This window comes from Mirounga leonina, unplaced genomic scaffold, assembly GCF_011800145.1.
Source record: "Mirounga leonina isolate KUSES-001 unplaced genomic scaffold, KU_Mleo_1.0 Mir_174, whole genome shotgun sequence".
NCBI classification, from domain to species: domain Eukaryota; kingdom Metazoa; phylum Chordata; class Mammalia; order Carnivora; family Phocidae; genus Mirounga; species Mirounga leonina.
The window spans coordinates 66,789,615-66,812,714 of NW_023270451.1; the positions used below are offsets into that span (position 1 = coordinate 66,789,615).

Genomic DNA, 23,100 nt, shown 5'->3' on the forward strand with positions numbered 1-23,100 from the left:
CTAGCAGTTACATGACCTTGGACAAATTTAACATCTCAACCACTCTCTCCTCATCTGTAAAAATGGAGGAGAACAACATGTGTGTGGAGTAAACGATACAATGGGTGTGAATGGCTCGACACGGTGTTGGCACGGTTGGCAAGAGTTCCCGAACAACCCTGCAGTGGCAGCTTCTCAAGACAAGGCCAAGAGCCCTAGAGTTCTGGGTAGCAGATGGGGACCTATATCTAGGGCCTGATTATATGGCTATTTATTCCCCAAAGAGGAGATACCCAACAAGAGATGGGGGATGGAGGGAGGAAAGCAGAAAGCCCTTAGAATGATCAACTTGCCTTCCCGCCCCCTTCTCCCTGCATCTGTTCTCAGCAATCCTCCCAAGTTCTGTGGTAATAAACAAATAAGGTTGTCTTCATTACTTTATTGACACACCTCATGCACTGTCTGATATTCTGGAACCAAGGCCAAGGGAAAACATTTTTCTCTGACTATATTTGATCTCAATTCTTTTTCTCTCTCTCCCCCTTTTCTTTCTTAGAAGAGTATCCAGCACTGGAAAACCAGTCAAGTAACTGGAAAACATACTTGGGAGGAAAATGTGGGGAGATAAAGAACTTGTGTTCTTAAGGGTGGGAAGGGACCAAGCCTTTTCCATTTCAGTAGGGAGCATTCACAGGCTTATAAACATCAATACTTTAAAAATTAATAATCAGAACTTGACTTGCTTCTTTGCCTATGTGGTATCTTCTCAAAAGTCAAAAGCATAGGTATTGGTCCTAGGAAAGCAGCTGTGACTGTGGATCTTTCTATGCTGTCCAAAACCACCTAGAAATAACAATCAAAATATATGCTACAAGGGCGCCTGGTGGCTTAGTCGTTAAGCGTCTGCCTTCAGCTCAGGTCATTATCCCAGGGTCCTGGAATCGAGCCCCGCATTGGGCTCCCTGCTCCGTGGAAAGCCTGCTTCTCTCCCTCTCCCACTCCCCCTGCTTGTATTCCCTCTCTCTGTCAAATAAATAAATAAAATCTTAAAAAAAAAAAAAAAAATATATATATATATATATATGCTACATTTAAGGGGATTGGGTAACACAATTAAGAGATGATTTTAGTTTAGTTTGAAATCCTAAGAAACTTTTCCAGGATACTGTGAACCCTGATTTGAAGCATAATAAAGCATTCAAAAAACGGATTACTTCTAGAGTTTCAAGCCGGCCCACCAAACCCAGGAGAAAGCTTTTTCTAGTGTAGCTGCTTACACACACACATAATTCCAGGTTGAAAATTTTGTTTGTAATTGAGGTAGTTAGAGTATTGAGATGTTACTCTCTAGATTCAAGTTCACGGATTTTCTTTAAGATTTTATTCATTTGAGAGAGAGAGAGAGAGAGAGAGAGCATGGGGAGGGGGAGGGGCAGAGGGACAAGGAGACTCCCTGCTGAGTGCAGAGCCTGATGAAGGGCTCAATCCCAGGACCCTGAAATTATGACCTAAGCCCAAGGCGGATGCTTAACAGACTGAGCCACCCAGGCGCCCCTCAAACTCATGGATTAATATATTATCTCCATCCTTTTTATTCACCATTTACACTCACACGCTGTGTATATGTATATACGCGCATACTGTTAGGAAAGCACACAGGTCAGGTTGTTCAGATTTAATGACTCCATGGTCTATGTTGTCATTTGAACACATCGCATCTGTTTCATTGAGTCTGCTGTTTATAGATAGTCCAGGGCACCCAGCCTCCCAATTAGAACATTTAATCAAAGTCTTCTGCACCCCAAACCCTCACAACAGCTCTCTATGATGAAATAACAGGAAAATATATATTAGTTCAGTCAGTGACAAAGCACTGGTCTTTAGGGTCCAAAGATCTCTATAGCCAGCAAGAGCAGATTGGGGAAAGGATTGAATAGGGGAACTGATATGGTCTCTCTCAACCCAACTTTTCTGAGTCCCTCCTTTCCAGATAGCCTGAAGCCCCCTTTCCTTACATGCAGATTAAATCTACTTGCGCAAGACCAAACATAAAAAAACCAGGAAGGAGGAAAAATTATAGTAACGCATGTGGGGAAGACCGAGGATTGTGTACTGAAACTCTATGACCCCCTAAAGGAGTGGGCAAAATATCCTGGTGACAGTAACCCAAGTACACCCTGGCTTGCAGGGAGGTGGAGATTTAGCCAGAATGCTATCCAAGGGTCAGCTGGCACTCCAGCCCCTCCGACAAAATTCCACCACTTTCCTGTGAGAGTCACAGAATCTTCTGGAATCAGCAAATCTTCCTCCTCTTCTCGGTCCCTACAAAGGCAGAAACAGCTGTGGGGGAGGGGAGGGGGCTGTAAATCTCTGAGCTAATTCTTTGTATCTAGACAGGATCAGAGTTTCCCAATTGGACCCTTCTCTGTAAGATGCCAGGATTTTTCTCTTAATGGAAGTTCAACATTGAGGTAAAGCTAGCAAAATCATTCACTCGCAATCGCAGGCCAACCTGAGGCAGACAGGTTAAGGCAGGGTCAAATGCAAGAAGCCCGAGATAACCCTATTCAGGCCAAAAGCAGGTTACTCAGGAAATGTCTAGGACTGACGTGTGCTCGGGGCCCTCTACAGGATGGTCATAGTTATGGATGTGTTTTGTCCAGCCTGACCAGGCTGTACCTAACCCCAACTAGAACAAGCTTCCCAGTTCCGGGACGGAAGAATCTGTGGACAATAGGGGACAATCTGTCATTATTTCAAACTTCTTGGTCCCTCTCCAACCCGGATTTATGTCCCCAGAAAATTGGGGCAGCGGTGGACCAGACTCGGACTGTGATGAGATAGGGAGTAAAGAGCCAGTCCTTGTGAGCGTTTAGAAATAACTGAACTCCCTTTGGAGTCACATTTACTCCTGGTTCTGTGCTAGGAGCATAATACTAAAACAGAAAGTCTTGTTTTGAAAGATTCTCACCACTCCCCCAACTTTGGCACCTTCCAGTCTTCATCTCTCCCCGCTCTTCCCCTCACAAGCACACCGCCCGAACATACTGTTGGGGCATCTCCAGGATCTCTAGGGCCCAGGACAATGTGACATTAATGGCCTTTGGCAGAAAACCCCATCCCACGTTAAAGACTCTCCCAGTTCAACACAGTGAAGAAAAAAAATGATAATGTAAGAGAAGGGCAGCAGAAACCAGAGTCTGTCCTTCCCACACAAGAGGCACAGAGATTTCGGCAGTCAGTGACAAGGGCATCATCTCTTGCCAGAAGGCCACCAGCTACCGCTGGTCGGGAGCCGCATGATCACTTGTTTCTCCTCGGGACTGAAATGCAAGATGGTCAGGATGGCCGTGAGCGTCTGCTGGCGGCCCAGGGTGTCAGGCAAGGTCAGGAAGCGGTAGATGATGTTTTTGAGGTACTCCAGGTTGGCTCCCTCCCTACTCTGGTCCCTGATGTTCTTCTCAATGTGGCTCTGCAGGGCTCCAACCTGCTCGCGATGCCGCTCGCCCTCCTCCAGCAACCGGTCCTGCAGCTGATGCACCTCCACCTCCAGCGTGTGTCTCTGCTTCCGCAGCGAAGTGATCTCCACCTCCTTGCGGGCCAGCTGCTCGGCGTACAGGAAGAAAGTGGGCTCGCTGGACGCAGCCAGCTGCAGCGCTTGGGTCAGGCTGTCTGGGGCGCACGACTCAGCCGGGGCCCCGGGCCCCCCGCCGCCCACGGGGCTCCTGCGCCCCGGCAGGCCAGACGACAAGGCCATGGAACGCAGCTGCTCCAGCTCCAAGTCCTTCTCGGCCAGCACGGCCAGGGCCCGGTCCCGCTGCTTGTGCAGCTCCTCTTCCAGTCTCAGCGTGTGGTCCCTGGAGTCCAGCTGGCTCCTCTCCAGCTCCTGCCGGTGCGCGTGCTGCAGCCGGGCCAGCTCCTGCTTCCAGCCCTCGGCCTCCTGCTGGTGCCGGCGCTCGAGCTCCTCGCAGCACAGCCGCAGGGAGATGTACTTCTCCTTCAGTTCCGCGAGCTGCTCCTGGGCCTCCTCCAGCTCCTTGGCCAGGTTACCGTCCTTGGTGTTCTTGCTCTTGAGGACCACCTGGGCCCTCATCTTGTACCTCTCAAACTCCTCCTTCAGCTGTTTCAGCTCCTGCTGGTAGTAGAGCGCAGAAGCCTTCTCCCCGTCGGCAGCCTCCGAGCTGGCCAGTAGCTCCAGGTCACAGAGCCTCTCCACATCCAGGCTCACCTGGCTTTTCCTGGCTGCCACCTGCAGCAGCCTCTTCAGCTTCTCCATCTTATCCTTCAGGACATTGACATCCAGACTGGACTCGTCGCCATGGCTGTCTAGGGGGGAGCGGCTGGAGGCGGCCAGCGCCAGCGTCTTGTTCTCCAGGTCCAGCTGCACGATGCGCTCCTTCAGCTTCTGGATGGCCAGCTGGTCCTTCTGCTTGGCTTTCTCATAGGTGCCCAGCAGTTCGGACACCTGAGATATTTGATTCTCCAGGGCCGCCACCCTCTGCTCTTCCACCTGAGACTGCTGGCGTAGCTGATCTTCTGCCAGGGCTGTCTGTAAAACAAGGGAACGGATGGCAATGCGTCCAGAAAAGCCGCAAAGGCCCACCGCAAACTGAGAGCGCAAGAGAGGGGGGCCAAGGGGTCACAGGACTGGGATGGCCTGGTGAGAAGTGGAACTGGGGCCTTGTACGTTGCTTCGGAAACTAACGGAAGTTCCTGTAACCTGGCTGGGTTCTGCTCCCAGAGATACAGCACACCAAACAATATCAAGAACCTCTGTGTATCTGCTGTTGTTCTGCTTTAGTGCCCCCACTTTTCTCCTGTCATACACAAGGCTCACATGGGAAGCGTGTTACCTTTGTTTATCATGTTTCCCCAAATCCTACTAAGAAATCATAGGACATTCTTTTCCTCTGCCAATATTCCTGGAAGTTCAAAACTCAGTTGGATCTCTCTCCACACTGAAAGGAGCACTGTAAAATAGCACACCTTTCCGGAACAGGCAAATTGACTCGAAGCAATCATGAGAGGTTACTTCTGAGAAGATTCCTTTTACACCATCCCGCCCCAGCCCCCCTACCTATAGGCGTATCCGCCCCCTGTGTAATGCACATGCCCCGAGGCAGACACGCTCCTCTCACTGGGCAGCGGCCACTAGCTATACCGCTTCACAGAGCGCAGCTGGTGAGATGCCACGGCCCAGAGTTCACAGGTGTCTGGTTCCAAACCAGCCTGCGCTGCGGAAGCCCATATCCTGTTGGAAGCACATTCTGTGGACACTGTCAACACCACACCACACCGATTTCCCAGGACTCACGGGGCAACCTTCTGAATAGCATCAAAAATTGACAGCGCAACCACTTAGTTCTAACTACCAAAGGAGCCAAAACCCTAATATTTCCTACTGTAGGCTAAATGACTACCATTTGAAGGAGATGACAATAGTTACCTTCCTCATTTCCTGCTGCAACTGAGCCTGGAGATGGCTCTTCAGGCAGGCAGCCTCTTCCTGAAGCTCCTGCAGCCGAGGGTCGGGCCGATTCTTCTCATCCCGAAGAGCCTGCAGCTCACCTTTCAAGTCCTCCACCTCACGGGTTAGCTGTTTGGTCTGCAGCTCAAACCCCTCCATCTGACCAGCTGCATATGCCCGTCCTGCCAGGGCTTCTCGGGTCTCTTCCAACCGAAGTTCCAAGTCCTGGCGCTGGGTCCTCTCCTCCTGCAGCAGTTTCTGGAGCTCACGAAGCATCAAGGCATGGTCAGTCTGCTCTTGGGCCCGATCATGCTGCTGGGTGATAAGTCGGGCTTTGGTTTCTGCTATCTGCTCCTGCAGCCCCTTCAATTCTCCCTCCAGACGGCCCCTCTCCTCCTCTGCCTTTTTACTGGTATCCTCTAAGTCCTGTTTCATCTTCTTCTTGTCAGCCAGGTAAGAAGCTTCCATGCGAGACTTCTCCTGGGTGACTGTAGCCAAAGAGCTGGTCAAAGTAGCCAACTGAGTCTTCAGCTGGTGCAGTCGTTTGTCCACTTCCCCACCCCCAGAGGTTCCATCCCCACTGCTACTGCTAACGCCACTCTCCGACCCGCTGGCTTCTTCGGACTTTGGAGGTGGTGGTCCACGAGCCAGCCTATCATCCTCTACCCCAAACTCACCCTTGGTGCTGGTGAGACTGGCCGCAGTATCTAAGCTGGTGGCGGTCCCAGTGCTATCCTCGCTGTGAGTGGAGCATCGGTCATCCACAGAGTCAGGAAAAGAGAGGCCTGGAGGCTGGACACCTGTGAGGCCCACATCCGCCTCGTGGGATACCGACAGCACCTTAATGCTGGCCTCTAGAGCCTCCTTCTCTTTCAGGAGGCTTTTATAGGCGCGGACCACATCCTTAAGACGTGCCTGGTACTGGAGGAGCTGCTTCTTCTGCATCTCAATGGTCTCTAGCAGGTCCTTCTTGCTCGGTCCGCCCCCGAAATTCATACCAAACTTCTCCATGTTCAGAACAGGTTGCTCGACGTCAGCCAGAAGAGGGTCGCGAAGACCTTGGCGGGGGCAGTAAACGACAGGGAGAGAACTGTCCCCGAAGTCGCTCCTCCCAGCTGTCCGAAACCGGATGCCGGACGCGGGGCAGCCTGGCAGAAGCGCCCGCCGGGTCCCAGGCACCGAGGGCGGGGGCGGGTCCTATCTTAGAGGCGGAGCGACGCCGGCCCAAGAGAAGCACACGGCCAGGGTTCGCCTGTACTGTCCCAGAAGCTGCTCCGCGCTCGCCCGGGCCACAGCAGTCACTAGACCCCCAGCCCACGGCCCTCAGCCCACCGCGGGCCAAGGGTTTAAACCGAGCGTAACCCCATCACGACTCCTAACTACAGCAACCAGAGGACGGCGCTTCCGGGTCCACTGGAAGTGACGACAGCGCGACGCAACAGGCTCCTCCCCCAGGGGCGCGAGGTGGGCGGAGCTACTTCGGCTGGTGGCTGGGAGGCGGCCTGTTCGGAACCAAGCCCGGCTACGAACGCAGGGCAAGCAATGTCGAGGACTCCGGAGTGATAATGTTTTGGTGGAGGCGCCTGAGCTTACCCTCGGTCTACGATGAGCGAGAGACAGTGGGCAACGTCGCACTGGGTCCTTCTCAAACACCCGGATGAGCGACTCTTCCTCACATTTGGGGCTCAGTATCTCTGAACCTAAAGATCGACAAGTAAGACTCCCATTTAGACCACGAAAACTGCAACCCTTGATAGGACAGTTTCGGCACCTATTAAGTATATAGTATAATAATTATTAGCACCCTTGCTGAGTTCCGCTGAGTTGATTCAACAAATGTATGTAGAGGGCACCCTATGGCTATGACCTCCATCCTATGTGCCATCTGTATTCCAGGACCTTAACAGGAGTTTTGATATTTGGCCCTTGCAGTTATTCTGCTCAGTGGGTGGAAACATGAGACACAGAAAGGTTAAATAACATGCCCAAGGTCACACAGCTAGGAATCCTATCTATATCTGTCCAACACTCAACATACCAAGTGCTGCTCCAGGTGACCACCATGAAGAGACAAGGTCCTGACTTCAAGGAGCTCCTTTGTAGTGAGAGAGCAGAGGTACAAACACAAGTCCTGCTCTCATACCAGTATGTATGGGTATATTCAAAGTGATATGGAAGTTAAGAGGAGGGAGGCCTGTCAAGGGGAGGCAGAGAAGGTTCTCAGGGAAAATACTTGGGGATCTGAAGCATGAGTAGCGATTGTCCCATCTAACTAGTGATGAGGGAAACAAGCATTCCAGGCAGAGGGAAAAGATTGCCAGGACTCCTAGGGCATCAGAGAGCCTGGCTCACGTGGGGAAGCACTGAGAATCACTTCGTGGCAGTAGCTTAGGGTATGTGAAGGAGGTGGGCAACAGACGGGGCAGGCACAATAGGTGGAGACACAAATTAAGGCATTTAGACCTTATCTCGGGTGCTAAGAAGACACTAAAAGATTTTAATCTTGAGTGGCATCATCCGGACTTGTATGACAGGTTGAAGATACCAAGGGGCAGGAGATTGGTAAGGAGACTATTTCTGTCCTGAGGAAGAGATGGTAGTGAAATAGGGCAAGGACAACAGGGATGGAAAGGAAGAGGCCAATTAAAAGAGCTAAAGATGTGGCACTGACCTCGTCACCACGAGCTCTGTTATTATATTGAGACTCTTAAATGCACTCTTCAACCTTGTAAAAAACCTTCTTAAGAATGCAAGTCTGTGACTGAAGAGTAAAGGAAAGTCATGGACCTGCTCATACCTGGTGCCCAAAGCCTGTTCTCTTTACAGACTTTTCAGGTCAGGATGGGGCAGACCCTGGAGATCTGTTCAGACCCAGTCAATTTCTTAGTGGCCCAGACAAAATCCAGCTGTACTATACAAAACATTCAGATATATTGTTTCATCATTTTAATCTTCACCATAACCTCATGAGATAGGGCAGATATTAGTCTCCTTTTGTAGAAAATAACAGGTTGTGAGAATCGTTGAAGCTAAGCCCTCAAAAAAAGGGGGGGGGGAGGCAGAACTGAGATTTGAACTGAGACCTGGAACAATGGTACATAGTGGGCATTCAATATTTGTTGAATGAGTGAATGAATGAAGGTTCTCTGATTCTCAGCTCACCTCACCACGTCCAGTCCATAAGCCTACTGGCACTCCGGTTTCAAATTGCTTGCCCTTACGCCACTGAGTAGCCTATTAGTTCATCCAAACCAAGTACTATATTTGTTAAGCATTTATTAGGTGCCTGGCACTGACCCAGTCTCCATCGCAGAAGAAATTTAAATTAATTCCTGACTTGTTATTTCCCCCCTTTGCTGAGTGGGGATATTACTTGTGAAGCACTTTGAGTCTAGGGCCACAAAAGTTTCATAAATTCCTGGACAGGTGGGCAGTAAAAATCCGGGTTCCCAGGTCTGTGGCAAAGTAAAGAAGCTTCAAAAAAGCTGCCTGGGTCAGCTGAAGGACTTTGTGTCTGGGGCCATCGAGGCAAAGGCGTTGTTCTCCTGCATGCAGGAGTAGGTTCTGTTGATTGCAAAACTAAGAAGGCCAGCGAGAGCTTGGGCACCTTTTTTTTCCACCTCCAGCGTACTCCTCTCGAGATTCTAAGGTCACTTGAACCACCTGCAACGCTCAAGGCCCCTCCCTCTCTGGGCGCTGAGGGGGCCAAAGAGAGGACTGAGACGCGAGCACAGAGCTTCCGCTCGCCTAGGAGGGTGGGGCATGCAGTGGATGATGCCAGTTCGCAAGAGCTAAACCGGAGCGCAGGGTGGGCTGGACGCGACAAACCAAAGCCCAGGGGCCGGCCACTTAAAGCTGGGGGTCGAGGGCCGTTGTGGAGCATTGTAGACTTTCCTCGGCCCCGCTCGGGCTGCCGCTGAAGCAGCCACAGACCTGCCAGCGCTTTAGAAACGGGGAGAGACCCAGACTCTTTCCCTCTTTAGAGCCGGCGCGGGACGCAGCGAGGCTGGGGAGAGTCGCTAAGCTCCAGTTTCTGCCTGAGCCGGAGCCTGGGGGCGGGGAAGGGGCGGGGCGGGGAAGGGGCCCGGCCGGGGGCGGGCCCGCGATGACGTAGGGCGGGCCGGGACGCGCGGAGGCGGCGGCGGAGCCTCCTCCTTCTGCTGCTGCGCCCCATCCCCCAGCGGCCGGCAGGTTCCAGTCCGCACCCCGCATCCGTGCCCGCACCCCCTCCCCCGGGCCCCGCCATGGGCCTCACCGTGTCCGCGCTCTTTTCGCGGATCTTCGGGAAGAAGCAGATGCGGATCCTCATGGGTGAGGCAGATCAAGCGCGCGGCCCGGGCCGGAGCGTCGGCCCCCGCGCAGCCCTCCCACCCCCGCGTCCCTCCGAGCCCGGCTCAGCCGGGTCTCTGACCCTGAGTCGCCCACCTCCTCTAACCCCCTGGGGTCACTGCTCTCGGGTGGGTCGCGGTCTGCGGCGCCGACCCCGGGGCCTGAGCCCGGGAGCTGCGGGCCTGGGTGGGGTGAAGCTCCCTCCGCCCCGGCCCGGCCGGTAAGAAGGGAGGATTCCGCCCTTGGAGACGACTTTTAAAAGGAGCGCGGCCCTCCTCCCATGCCCCTTACCCCCTAGCCCTCTCCCACCTCTCGCCCGCTTCGGGGGCACGGGTTGGTGCTCACCACCCAGACTGCTCTTAAGGCCTCGAAGGTAGAGAACAGCGCGCACCTGCAGGCGCTTGGGCTCTCCGCCCCCGTCTCCATCAGCTGTCCTGGTCTCTCCCCTTCCCTGGTCTCTAGAGGGCTCCCTCGCTCCCGTCTCCAACCCTATGCCCCTCTCCTTGCAGTTGGCTTGGATGCAGCTGGCAAGACCACAATCCTGTACAAACTGAAGTTGGGGGAGATTGTCACCACCATCCCCACCATAGGTGAGTTCTGAGGCGAGGCCGGGAGGAGCGGGAAGCTGGCGGCAGGCCTTCCCAGGGTCTGCTACCCATTCAGCCTGAGGCCCTTATCTCTGCAGGGAGCTGACCCTGACACCAGACTCTGCTACCTGAGAAGTGGGTCACAGTTACCTTTAGTTGCTGGATGGTGCCGAGGCGGGGTGAATGTGACCCAGCCCCGCCTGGTCTGTGGACTGCCTGTCCTCTGGGGTTCTGTTCCCATGGGACTTGATCATTGCCTTCTGGTTTTATGTCCTGGGATGAATCCACCTAGATTTAGAGAGTTCCTTTCTTTCAGGACTTTGTTCTCATGTTGTTGTTGTTGTTTTCCAATTATCGCCAGGCTTCAATGTGGAAACAGTGGAATACAAGAACATTTGTTTCACAGTCTGGGACGTGGGAGGCCAGGACAAGATTCGGCCTCTGTGGCGGCACTACTTCCAGAACACTCAGGTGGGGTGGGGCTCCCCAGCCCCAGGAGAAAAAGTGTTAGGGCTACAGAGACCAAGATGTTGGCCTACACTGGGCCCGCAAGCCAGGAAAAGACCTTTACCTCCTATCTATCCCCGTTTGTAGACTTACCTCTACTCATTCTTCAGGAATGACCTTAGTCTTCTGAGACTTAGCCACCTTAGCTTCTCCTGAGAAGCAGGGCTCTGGGGCCATGCTGCCTTTATCTATCTATCTATCTGTCTGTCTATCTATCTATCTATCTATCTATCTATTTATTTTTAAAGTAAGCTTTTTTTCCCAACGTGGGGCTTGAACTCACAACTCCCAAGATCGAGAGTTGCATGCTCTGAGCCAGCCAGGTGCACTCATGCTGCCTCATTTAGCTCTCGTCTGGTCTTTCCCTGTTCCCTTGCACTTCTTCTAACAACACTGCTTGCCTGACGGCAGAAGCCGTATCCTTTGCAGGGTGTCTCCAGTTGGTGCCAGCATGTCTGCAGAGCTTTAGTGAAAATTTACAAGATGAGAAGGTTTAGACACAAAGATGGGAAAAAGAGAGAAAGAGCCAGACTAGGGTATGTCCCATGTAGGAGTGATTGCTTGTCCTTTCTTCCTTCCCACCCAGGGTCTCATCTTCGTAGTGGACAGTAATGACCGAGAGCGGGTCCAGGAATCTGCTGATGAACTCCAGAAGATGGTGAGCACCCAGAGCCCCAGGAACTGAGCCCTCATTTGGAGACAGATCTCTGAGATCTCTGTGCTAGGGTGAAAGTCAGGAACATCTCACAGGCCTTGAATGTATTTCTCTTTGTGGACACAGTCACAAGGCATATCTTACTCTGTTTTGAATTTGAGTCAGGTAAAAAAGCATAGGACTAACTTTTTCCTTGAATGCTCACGTCTTCACATCCAAGGAGTTGGTGGGGAAAGGGGAATTATATGTGGTGGAGAGAAACATCATCTTACATTCTTGTTTTTCCATTTGGAAATTTTGTCATTTTGACTAGGGCAAGGCATTAGAAAAAGGCTCTTTCCGGATTTAAAGCCAGATGGCTTCACGCTGACTTAGGACTCTCTATTTTGTGTTCAGCAGTAGACTACACAATGTTACATGTTTCCCATGAATATGCTAGAAGGTAGAAAGGGGGGTTCCCCTACACAGCAGGGAAGGGGAGGCCTGGAGACTCGGCCAGGACTCCAGACTCCATCCCCTTCACCTCCGTCAGCTGCAGGAGGACGAGCTGCGGGATGCGGTGCTGCTGGTGTTTGCCAACAAGCAGGACATGCCCAATGCCATGCCCGTGAGCGAGCTGACCGACAAGCTGGGGCTGCAGCATTTGCGCAGCCGCACGGTGAGGTTCCTGCCCCTCCCAAGGGAGCCACGGGTAGGGGGTGGGAAGTAAAGGCATCCCCCCTTCCTTCCCTGCTACTGATCTTTCCTTCCTTCTCCCCACAGTGGTACGTCCAGGCCACCTGTGCCACCCAAGGCACAGGCCTGTATGATGGGCTTGACTGGCTGTCCCATGAGCTGTCAAAGCGCTAACCAACCAGGGGCCGGCCCCTGCTGCCCGGAAGCTCCCGCGTGCATCCCGGGATGGCCAGCTTCCCGGATTCCTCAGGCAGTGCCCTTCCCTCCCACTCCTCTCCCACAGACACAGGCCTCTGCTCCTGCCTGCATGTTCTCTCTGTCGTTGGAGCCTGGAGCCTCGCTCTCTGGGCATGGAGGGGTCCGCTCTCCTGCCTGCTGGGACCTGTGGAAGGGACTTCCAGGGCTAAGGCCCCTTCTTCCAGAGCAGGAGCAGGGATCTGGGTTTACTTTTGTTTTTTCCATTTCGGGTGTCCCCCTGGGGCCAGGTGGGGAGGGAAGGTGAGGGCTCCGGGTGGTGCTATGATGTGGCACTGGACATTGAGTAATAAATTTGCTGTGGTTTGTACACGGTGTTGTCTGTAGCCTAGAAGTGGGGGGGCTGGATTGTTGGGTACAAAGAGACAATACGATATGGGGGAGGCTCAAGGCTGCAGAGCCAACCCCCTCCCCCCAGCATGCACACACACCCTGCTGCCTTCATCTAGCTCAGCTTCTCCCACCTTATTCTTGAGGCCATAAGTACTTCAGGGGTTCCAGTGGAGGAAATAACATTTCCTCCCCAATTCCAGGGGACCTTTGCTGAGGGAAATGGGGTCTACCTTCATGATTCTGTAAATCCCATACATCCTGTGCCTCTCCATCTCCTAGCAGTGGTTCTTAATGGGTACTATGAACATTAAAATTGGGGAGGAGGGGATATTTTTTAAAAATAGGGTCCTGAGGTGCACTTCAGAAAATATGATTCATTAGGACTGGTCTGAAGCTCAAGAATATGCATCTTAGAAATTACCCAAGTGATTCTGTCACTAGTAGGCTATTGGCCTTATTCTATAAAACATCGGTAGGCCCCTTTTAATCCTTGGGGATTAAAGTTCCTCCCTGTGCACTGGAACTCTTTTTACCTGGGGAGACCTACCCCACCCCCACCACGGGGAATAGGAAAGTGTGTGTATGGAACCAGGAGTGTGGGCTGTTTCCCCAAGTGTGGGTTACTCTGCGCATTCTTCAAATCCCAGCAAAGCTTAAACAAAACCTACCCCACCGCCATTATTTCTTCTTGTCTTTCTCCTTTCTCGTTGTCAAATTCTCCAGGTTCTGGACTGATCTTCTCCAGGAGCTTTGTAGGAAATGAGTCCCAGAGGGTGTTGGCCTACAGAGACCCTTTGGGGGGAGGGGCTGGGATCCCTAGCAGCAGTGCAGCTGGGGATTATGAGGAAGATGCCCCATGCTCCCCCGACCCAGGACATTTTCCCTCCCCTGCTCTGAGCCAGCCCTTCCTGATGAGTATGTGATCCTTGTTGGTTATCTATCTAGGGTTTCCTCACCCTTCCTGAAAAGCACCTTCTGAGACATTTTGGCCTTATTCTCCCAAGGGCTGTAAAAGTTAATATATTTTTCCTGGATACCTTGAACTTGAACACTTGCGTCCCTAGGGAGCCAGACTCCCCTCACTTCGTGGGGAGCAAAGAGGTTGATTTTTATCCTGTGATTACAATGAGAAACAGAAGCGAAGAAGGGAAGACACTTGCCTGTAGTTTTAGATGATCGCTGCCGCAGGCCAAAGTTCCGATCCCAGTCTCAGCTCAGTCACCTCGGCGCCTGGAGTTGCTTGGGGAGGTCAATGCCAAAGGCCCTAGACCCACTTCCTCTGGGCTGTGGATCGACATGGCCAGGCCAGTGCCCTTGCCCCACCACGGATAGGAGGCAGCCCTCACAGTCACAATGCTCCCGGGTCACAGAGGTGCTGGGCCTGAGGCCAGGCTCTGCCTGAGAAATGCCCTCTGGGAACGTCTTCTGGTGGGTACTACAGGCCTGATTCCAGGCCCTATGGCCTGTGGAACCGCACCAGTGGGGGGAAGGCTGGGCCGGACGGAGTCATCACCTGCGGTGCCGGCCCCATGGAGGAGGTAGAGTGGACGCGAAGACCCAAGCCTGAGGAGCTAAGGGTTGGGCTCATCAGCTGGGCAGGATCCTACCTCACTTTTGAGGCATATAAGAACACGGTCACTGCTACTGCAAAGGGTTTGGGCCGGAGACAGGTAAGCAACCCTGTGCTGGAGTCATTTTTCCCAGTGGCCAAGCTCGTGTGTGTGTGTGTGTGTGTGTGTGTGTGTGTGTGTTGGCTGGGGTACACTCTCGATCATTGCCAGACCGAGACCCTCCTCCCCCAGGCTTTTGCTCACAGGTCTCTATCACTCCCTCTCCCCCTCTCTAAACCTGTTCCGAGAGGCAAAGCCTCAGCCCTTGCAGCCTTGCTTTCTTCCCTCCACCGACACCGGGTGGTTGTGTCATCACGAAGAGGAGAGGGGAAGAGCCCAGGCTGGAAGGCAGGATTGTGGGCATCCGGGGGAAGGACTGCAGGGCCCATGATCCTGTTCAGATTGTGGTTTGGGAATGGGGAACTCTACAAGCCCTCCGGGAGAGTGCGTCTTCATTTTAGAGACCGATGCAGGCAATCCTGCAGTGCTACCCCAGAGTGTGGCCGTAGCCAGCCCTCGTTTAGAACGGGGTTGATCCCAGCTGAACCAGACGATTGCATCTCAACTGTGTGTGTTCCCACTCTTATCCCTGGAGCCTAGGCCTTCTTGTAAGAGGTCTTGATCTTCTCCTGCCATGCTGGGGAGGTGGGCTTTGCGGAGGGGGCGTGTTAGCTAGCATGCTATCCAGGGGCAACAGTGAGGAAGAGAAAAGTAAAACCTAAACCAAAGCACTTCTTAGAAAAGTAGTCATTGAAGGACACCACGAAGTAAGAGAGAAGGATGTTTACCTTCTGTTAGCTGGAAGAGGTAGGCGTTTAGAACTTCTCTTGGGATCTTGAAAAGTGCTCTGATTTTAGTAGTAAAGGTCTCCTGCAATCTTTCAATTACTGTTGGATGAGAGGATGGGAGAGCTGACAGTCACCATGGAGGCCGATGTGGAGGGGAAGGTGGTTGGTCCCATGAAGGTTGTAGGGTGATGCTGGGGGGGATGGTGGTAGGACTCTCTGGCCTCATCATCTGGCAGTACTGATCTCCTTCCTCTCCCTCCCAACGCCTCCAGACCTGGGAGATCTTGGTGAGCAATGAGCATGACGCCCAGGCCATGGTACGACTAAGGGGCTTGCAGGGCCTCTACCTCCTGTGCGAGGCAGACGGTAGTCTGTGCTATGGCCGGCCAAGGACCAGCCACCATGGGTGCTTCCTCCTGCGTTTCCACCGCAATGGCAAGTGGACCCTCCAGTGCATAATTAGCGGCCGTTATCTGGAGTCTGATGGTGAGGATGTGTTCTGCAACTCCAGGGTCCTCTCGGCTTACCACATGTGGACCCCCCGGCCAGCCCTGCACGTCCACGTGATCCTCTACAGCCCTGTCAACCACTGCTACGCCCGGGCTGACCCCACCATGGGCCGCGTCTGGGTGGATGCACCAGTTCCCTGCCTGGAGGAATGTGGCTTCCTGTTGCATTTCCAAGATGGATGCTACCACCTGGAGACCTCAGCACACTTCTTCTTGTCCCACTTAGACCGGCTGGTCCCCCAACCCTCAGCACAGACAGCTTTTCACATGCAGGTGCGGCCCGGAGGGCTCGTGGCACTGAGCGATGGAGAAGGAGGCATGTTGTACCCACAGGGCTCACGTCTGCTCCTGGGCCTGGGCTCCAATCCCCACAGGGGTGAGGAGTGGTTCGTCCTACAGCGCTGTCCCACCTGGGTCAGCCTCAGGTCAAAGACTCGGAAGTTCCTCTCCATCATCTATGGCAAGTGCTGGGTCCAAGACAGCTATGGAGGGAGGGAGAGAGCTGACTGCTGAAAAGAGAAAAATGTGTTGGAGATCAGCAAAGATTTTTGAACCTGCTGATAAAGAAGATCCTGGGGTCCCAACAGGATTTCTTAGGTCATGGAGCAGGGTGATAAGGCAGAGGCATGAGCTATTAGGGGAAGTAGCTTGGGTCTTCTCCAGGCACCTGTGATCTACAGAAGGTGGTAAAGGCTGAGGACGGAAAACAGAGGGACATAAAGTGTGGAGGAGGGGCTGAGATCGAGGGTGACTCCTTCTGACATGTTTTTTCTCTGCAGATGTTGAGGTATGTGCTGCCTCTGAGCACATAACCCCAATGTCCTTGTTCCAGTTTGAATGTGACGATGAGAGCCCTACCTTACAGCTTCGTGCAGCCAATGGCTGCTACCTAGCCCAGGTGAGACATGGGTCTCCTGAGCAAGAGAACCCTTAATCTCTGAGCTCTCCCATTCTAGACATACTTTCTTCTTCTTCAAGGCAGGTGACCAGATGCTGAGGTGAACCATGGAGGCCCTTGTCAATTTTCAACCAATGGGCCCAATTTCATCCAATGGGGCCTCTTTTAAAAAAAAGAAAAAGTAACTTTATTGAGGCACAATTTATATACAATAAAGTGCACTCATTTAAATGTGCAAGTCAGTAAGTTTTGACAAATGAATACACCTATGCGTGTATATGCAAATGTATACACCTCATCACAAGTTAAAGAAGACCACAGAAATTCCCTCTTGCCCCTTTGTAGTCAGTTGCCCTTCCCCTTGCCCTCCCCTCCACCACTGTTACTATTCTGTCACTATAGATTAGAGTTGCCTACTCTAGAATTTCATATAAATGGAATCACACCATATTATAGTATGTATTCTTCCTTTCATCGGCATAACGTTTCTGAGATTCATTCACAATCCGTGTATCAGTAGTTTGTCCCCTTTTATTGCTGAGCAGTCAGTGTTCCATACTACTACTCATCAACACAAATTGTTTATCCACTTGCTTGTTGATGAACACTTGAGTTATTTCTGGTTTGGGCTATTGTGAATAGAGTTGCGGAGCACCTGGGTGGCTCAGCTGGTTAAGCATCTGCCTTCGGCTCAGTTCATGATCCCAGGGTATTGGGATCGAGCCCCATGTCAGGCTCCCTGATTCTCTCTCTCCCCCCTGCTTGTGACCTCTCAATCTCTCTCTCTCAAATAAGTAAATAAAATCTTTAAAAAATAAAGTTGCTAGCAACATTTGTGTACAAATTTTTTTGTGGGCCTATATTTTCAGTTATCTTAGGCAAATACATAGGGGTAGAAATACTGGGTCACATGATAAATGTGTGTTTATATATATATTTTTTAAGATTTTGTTTATTTGAGAGAGAACAAGCTAGAGAGAGAGAGCACAAACAGTGGGGAAGGGCAGAAGGAGAGGGAGAAGCAGACTCCCTACTAAGCAGGGAGCCCGATGTCAGGCTCGATTCCAGGACCCTGGGATCATGACCTGAGCCGAAGGCAGACACTTAACCGACTGAGCCACCCAGGTGCCCCATGTTTACATTTTTAAGAAAATGTTAAATAGTTTTCTAAAGTGATATACTACTTTACGTTCTTGCCAGTAATGTATGGGAGTTCTAATTGCTCCACATCCTCATCAACACTTGTAATTGTCTGTCTTTTTAATTTTAGCTACTCTAATGGATGTGCAGTGACATCTTATTGTGGCTTTAATTTGCATCTCCCTTATAATTAATAATGTTGAGTATCTTTTCATGTGCTTATTGGCCATTTGTATATCTTCTCTGTGAGATGTCTGTTCAAATCTTTTGCCCTGCTCGGCAGGAGGCCTGCTTCTTCCTCTCCCACTCCCCCTGCTTGTGTGCTCTCTCTCTCTGTCAAATAAATAAGTAAAGTCTTTAAAAAAAAAAAAAAAAGGTTGGGAAAGCATAAATCATGCCCTGGGAGAATGAAGAAAGCCAGTGGGTGAGATGTGGGAAAGGGTCTAGGAATAAAAATGATGGGAAGAAAGCTGAGATTTTGTCCTTATTTCTCTTCTCTGCTCCCTATAATCTCTCCAGAGGCACCACAGGACAGTGGTGGCTAATGGGCATCCAATGGAGGCTGACACCTTCTTCCGTGTGCACTGGAATTGTGGCAGGATCATCCTGCAGTCTCCCAATGGACGCTTTTTGGGCATCATAGACAATGGCCTGCTGATGGCCAGTGCCACCATTCCAGGTGAGGAGAGCAGCCCTCCTGCCAGGTTATTCCAAGTCAAGATGTTTTCAGAGGGAGCTGGGATATAATAGAAAGAGCACTGGAGTTGTGGTCAGAAGATTTGGGTCTGTGTATTTGCTGAATCACTGAGTTTTTGTCATCACTTGGGCAAACACTTCTTTGAGCCTCAGTTTCCGTGGCTCCATTACCAGTGGAGGTGATATCCAAGCTGCCTGCCTCATAGGATTCTCGTGAAGATTAAATAGATTCACACATCTCAAAGGAAGGAAGAATACTGAAGCCTCCTGGGATCCACACTGTACTAAGTGCTTTCACAAACATTTTATAAGCACCTCGCCTAAGGTCCGGCACATAGTAGGTGTTCAGTAATTGTTAAAATGTTGAAAACCTTCCGCAATTAGCGTCCCTCTTCCTGCTTCTATCTGGGAAAGCATCTAGAAGCAGCTCATCCAAATAACTCCTTTCTATTTCTTTCAGGCCCCAGTGAGGAATTTGGGATTCGATTAGCTAACCGGCCCTTCCTTGTATTGCGAGGTCGTTATGGGTATGTGGGCACCTCCTCAGAGCACGACCTCATGAAGTGCAATATGGATCAGCCCGACTGCATTCACCTTCTGCCCTGCCGCCAAGGCATCTACCACTTCCAGGGTGAGGAGCTCCTCTTCTCTGGCCCTGGGTTCACAGTCTTGTCCTGCCTTAGCCCCAACTCAGACACGGCCTGCTGCTCAGAGCCTACTCATCCGAAGAGGAAAAATGGAGTTTCTCTTTGTTTTCACACTTCAAAGCCCCCAGAATGGGTTGGCAGAGCAAAACCCAGCCCTCCTGCGTTTCCACAGAGGGACCTGCCGACACAGGCAGGGTCGGGGGGCCAGGGGGCATGGCCTGCTTCCTGGGAGCCTCCGCAGGTGGTACCGCTGGAAGACTTCATCCTTCACCCTTCCCTCCCCAGCACAGGGTGGAGCCTTCTGGTCAATAACATCCTTCGGCACCTTTCGCCCTTGGGGAAAATTTGCTCTCAACTTCTGTATAGAGCTTCATGGGAGCAATTTGCTCACGGTGCTGGCGCCCAATGGCTTCTACATGCGATCCGACCGAAGCGGCACCCTGTTGGCAGACAGCGAAGAGATTACCAGAGACTGTATTTGGGAGTTTTAGGTAAGATCAAGTGGGTCAGGACCGGGAGGTGGGGGAGCAGGCATGGAGGGGCAAGAAAAGAAGGGAAGTGGGTGAGAGTGAGACCAAAGCACACCCGTGGACTAACTTCTGTCCCACAGCCTGATCAACTCCAGACTTTTATTCCAAATCCGTGCCTTTCCTCTCAGGGCTTCTAAACCCAGACTTGCTGGAGAAAGAAGGGGAAATCAGCGCTAGTTTCTGACGATTATGCCACGCTGACACATGTGTGCAAGCAAGCTTGCAGGGGATAGAATCAGGTGTACTCATGTGTTTATTTCTCTTCATTAAGATGCAGAGCTTTGCCCCATTTTTAGGGAAGACAGGTAACTTTGGGGTATGCTTTCTAGCCTATGCACTTTCTATTCCTACATCCCTGGATCCCTGGAGTGCTGATGGCTCCCAAATATTCATCTGCAGCTCTCACCCTTCTCCTGAACAATAACCTCCTCTCTTTCCAACTTCCTGATTGACGACTGATTTGACCTTGCCATCCCCTCAAAATCAGCCTCCTCACACTCCCTCCCACAGATGATTCTTCTGGCCCTCCCCCATGGCCATCTAGGGTATTGCTGTCCTCCCAAATGCTCTGGATCGAGACCTCAGCACCGTCTCTCCTTCCTCCCTTTCATTCCCTTTACCAAACTCTGAAAATTCTTGGGTACTTCCTTAACAATGCCTCTTGGGTGCTTGCTCCTTCTTAACTACCTTTGCTACCTGTGGATCCAGGCATTTCACCCAAAGCCTGCACTGCAGTAGGAGCTCCCCAGCAGCACTCCCTGCCTCCAGATCCATCCCATCCAAGCTCTTCTCCACACCAAGTTTGCTTTCTTAAAGTGCTGTCTCTAATCCATCATTCCCTGTTCACAACTCTTCAGGACACCTCACTGTTCTTAGCCCTGTTTCTTCACAGTTGGCCTCGCTTTCCTGGCTTGGAAGGTCATGAGGATGTTGTAGGAAGAAGAGCTTTGGTTTTGATATCATATAGACCTGGAACCTCGGGGAAATGGCTTTAACATTTCTAGGCCTTGGTTTCCTTATCTGTAAAATGGGAATAATGTCTACTTCATTGGGTGGTATGAAGTTTAAGTAGCCATATGAATCTCCCCACTATATATGTTCACTCCTTTCTTGCATTTTCTACTGGTTTTCTATACAAACCCTTTGCTATGGCCAAACTGGAAAAAAAAAATCAAATGAAATTCCACCAAGCTTGTTTTCTTATCTGTTCCATGAAGGGTTTCGATTGAACTAAATTTCTCAGGCTCCTTCCAGGCCTGACATTCCAGTAGTCAATGTATCCTAGCGGTTAAGAGCTCATTCTTGGACATTGAACTGGGTTCTCATTAGACTTTTATCAGTTAAACTTGTTGTTTGACCCTGGAAAAATGAACCTCTCAAAGGTTCCTTGGGATGAAATGGGAATATAGTATCTATCTTGTAGGATTTTGTTGTGTTATGCGAGATAATGATTATAAAATGTGTAGTAAACAGCCTGGCAGCTAGCGCGCTGTACTCTCTCAGAAGCCTTCCCCAAACCAGTTGAATTCTTAGTAAATCTTATCTGTTGACTACAATATTCCTTTGAACTCTAATGCTATTTTTTATACCATTAAGTTGATTAAAAAAATAATTTTACAACCTTATCCTATAAATTAACTTCACATACATCTGTGTAATCCATCATCAAACATGGAACAAAACAGGGCGCCTGGGTGGCTCAGTCGGCTAAGCCTCTGACTCTTGATCTCAGCTCAGGTGTTGCTTGATCTTAGGGTTGTGAGTTTGAGCCCTGTGTTGGGCTCTATGCTGGGCATGGAACCCACTTTAAAAACAGGAAAGAAAAAAAAAGAATGGAACAAATCACTTTATTCTGTCTTTTCCCAGATGATCTTACCAGATTTTTCCTAAAAGCCCAAGATCAGCGAACGATTGACCAAAGATTTCTATTTCCTCTTCCCTTCCCAGGTCAATGGGATGCCACCTACGGAAATCCAAATCCTCCAGGAGAAACTACTGCACTAAACACAACAGGAACCCCAGAGTCAAGATCCATGAGAATATCTGTTACACAACTTTCCTTACCCAGTTTAGCAAAACACCTGTTTCAAGCAACAATACACAAAAGGCCACCCCCAAGATCCCTGTGTGCATCTGACTCAGTACAGAATAGGGGTCTCGATATGGGTGGAGACCAAGGCCCCAGGCCACTCCAAGTTCTATCCAGAAGAGGCAAGACCAAATGGTAACCAATTCTTGCACTTATCTTCCCCCATCCCCGCCAGGACTACTAGAATTCTTCCAGTAATCATATGAGGAGCCAGTTTTGCCCTGAAGGATTCAGAATCCAGAAATGATTAGATGTCTTTTGGTTTGGAAAGAATGAAGGATTATGAGTCCTATGGGCACAAGGTAATGGTAATGACACACCTTATACCTGGATAGCCTGAAATTTACCAACCATCTCACCTTTGATCTTGTCAGTTGGGCAAGACAGGTACTTTCCCCATCACTGCCCACCTTTTACAGGGAGCTGAAGTGACGGTCCCATGACAGCGAGCTCTGACTCAATTCTTCGATTAGAATGCACTGTAATGTCCACTACTTTTTCCATCAAAACAGAGCTTCCACAATGACCATCATTCTTGTACTGTATAGTACAAGAATGTACTGTATATGTACTGTATATGAAGACCAAACTTTGGTCTTCATCTAACTACTATTTGCTCTATCAGTGTCTTTACTGACATAGACTCTTAAGTACTTTTATTTAGAAAGGAGTAGTTTAAAGGTGCCTGGGTGGCTCAGTCAGTTAAGCGTCTGCCTTTGGCTCAGGTCATGATCCCAGGGTCCTGGGATCGAGTCCCACATCGGGTTCTCTGCTCAGCAGGGAGCCTGCTTCTCCCTCTCCCTCTGGTGCTCTCCCTGCTTGGGCTCTCTCTCTCTCCCTCTCTCTCTCTCTCTCTCTGTCAAATAAATCAATAAAATCTTTTAAAATAAAGAAAGGAATATTTTAATCACTATCATAAAATGGAAGATGAGAATCACTTGCCATAAATAGAAAGTGGCCTTAAAAATAAATACAATGAAAACAAAGTGAGGTTATCAAATCCTAGTTAGAGTTCCCTCCCCTGCCCAAGGCTCAGAACCTGAGGTTCCCTTTCTCTCTGTTACAAAAAAAGGTTAACAACTGTTACAGAAGCACTAAATACTAGGACCAAAATGAAAGCTTTCTCTTCAATGTAATCAGAATTGAAAGGGAGTCAAAAGGGGAATAATTTTCTCATTTCTGACTAAATATTATTTAAAGCAGTGTCTATATCCCTCCTAAAATATTCTCCAATACCAACAGTGATGCCTGACCCCCAATTTGGGGAAATTGCACCATACTATAATGAGTGCCTGGTTTTTAATCTGTTAAGAAAAGAAACTAAGGGTGCCTGGGTGGCTCAGTTGGTTAAGCGACTGCCTTCAGCTCAGGTCATGATCCCAGGGTCCTGGGATCGAGTCCCGCAT

The 23,100-nt window shown here is 50.6% G+C and overlaps 3 protein-coding genes across 3 annotated transcripts; 2 read left to right on the forward strand and 1 right to left on the reverse strand.

Annotated features, from left to right (window-relative positions):
* Window positions 1–1,639: 1,639 nt before the first annotated feature.
* On the reverse strand, window positions 1,640–6,866 carry GCC1 (GRIP and coiled-coil domain containing 1). The gene is made up of 2 exons (XM_035021043.1): window positions 5,426–6,866; window positions 1,640–4,528 (listed from the first exon to the last, which is right to left on the reverse strand). Exons 1-2 carry the CDS (start codon window positions 6,455–6,457, stop codon window positions 3,233–3,235), a joined length of 2,328 nt encoding a protein of 775 aa, XP_034876934.1. The 5' UTR covers window positions 6,458–6,866; the 3' UTR covers window positions 1,640–3,232.
* A 2,706-nt stretch (window positions 6,867–9,572) lies between these two features.
* On the forward strand, window positions 9,573–12,764 carry ARF5 (ADP ribosylation factor 5). The gene is made up of 6 exons (XM_035021049.1): window positions 9,573–9,757; window positions 10,285–10,365; window positions 10,724–10,833; window positions 11,456–11,527; window positions 12,057–12,182; window positions 12,287–12,764. Exons 1-6 carry the CDS (start codon window positions 9,691–9,693, stop codon window positions 12,371–12,373), a joined length of 543 nt encoding a protein of 180 aa, XP_034876940.1. The 5' UTR covers window positions 9,573–9,690; the 3' UTR covers window positions 12,374–12,764.
* A 1,552-nt stretch (window positions 12,765–14,316) lies between these two features.
* FSCN3 (fascin actin-bundling protein 3) lies at window positions 14,317–19,566 on the forward strand. The gene is made up of 6 exons (XM_035021459.1): window positions 14,317–14,457; window positions 15,458–16,154; window positions 16,474–16,592; window positions 18,252–18,411; window positions 18,889–19,059; window positions 19,361–19,566. Exons 1-6 carry the CDS (start codon window positions 14,317–14,319, stop codon window positions 19,564–19,566), a joined length of 1,494 nt encoding a protein of 497 aa, XP_034877350.1.
* The last annotated feature ends 3,534 nt before the right edge of the window (window positions 19,567–23,100 follow it).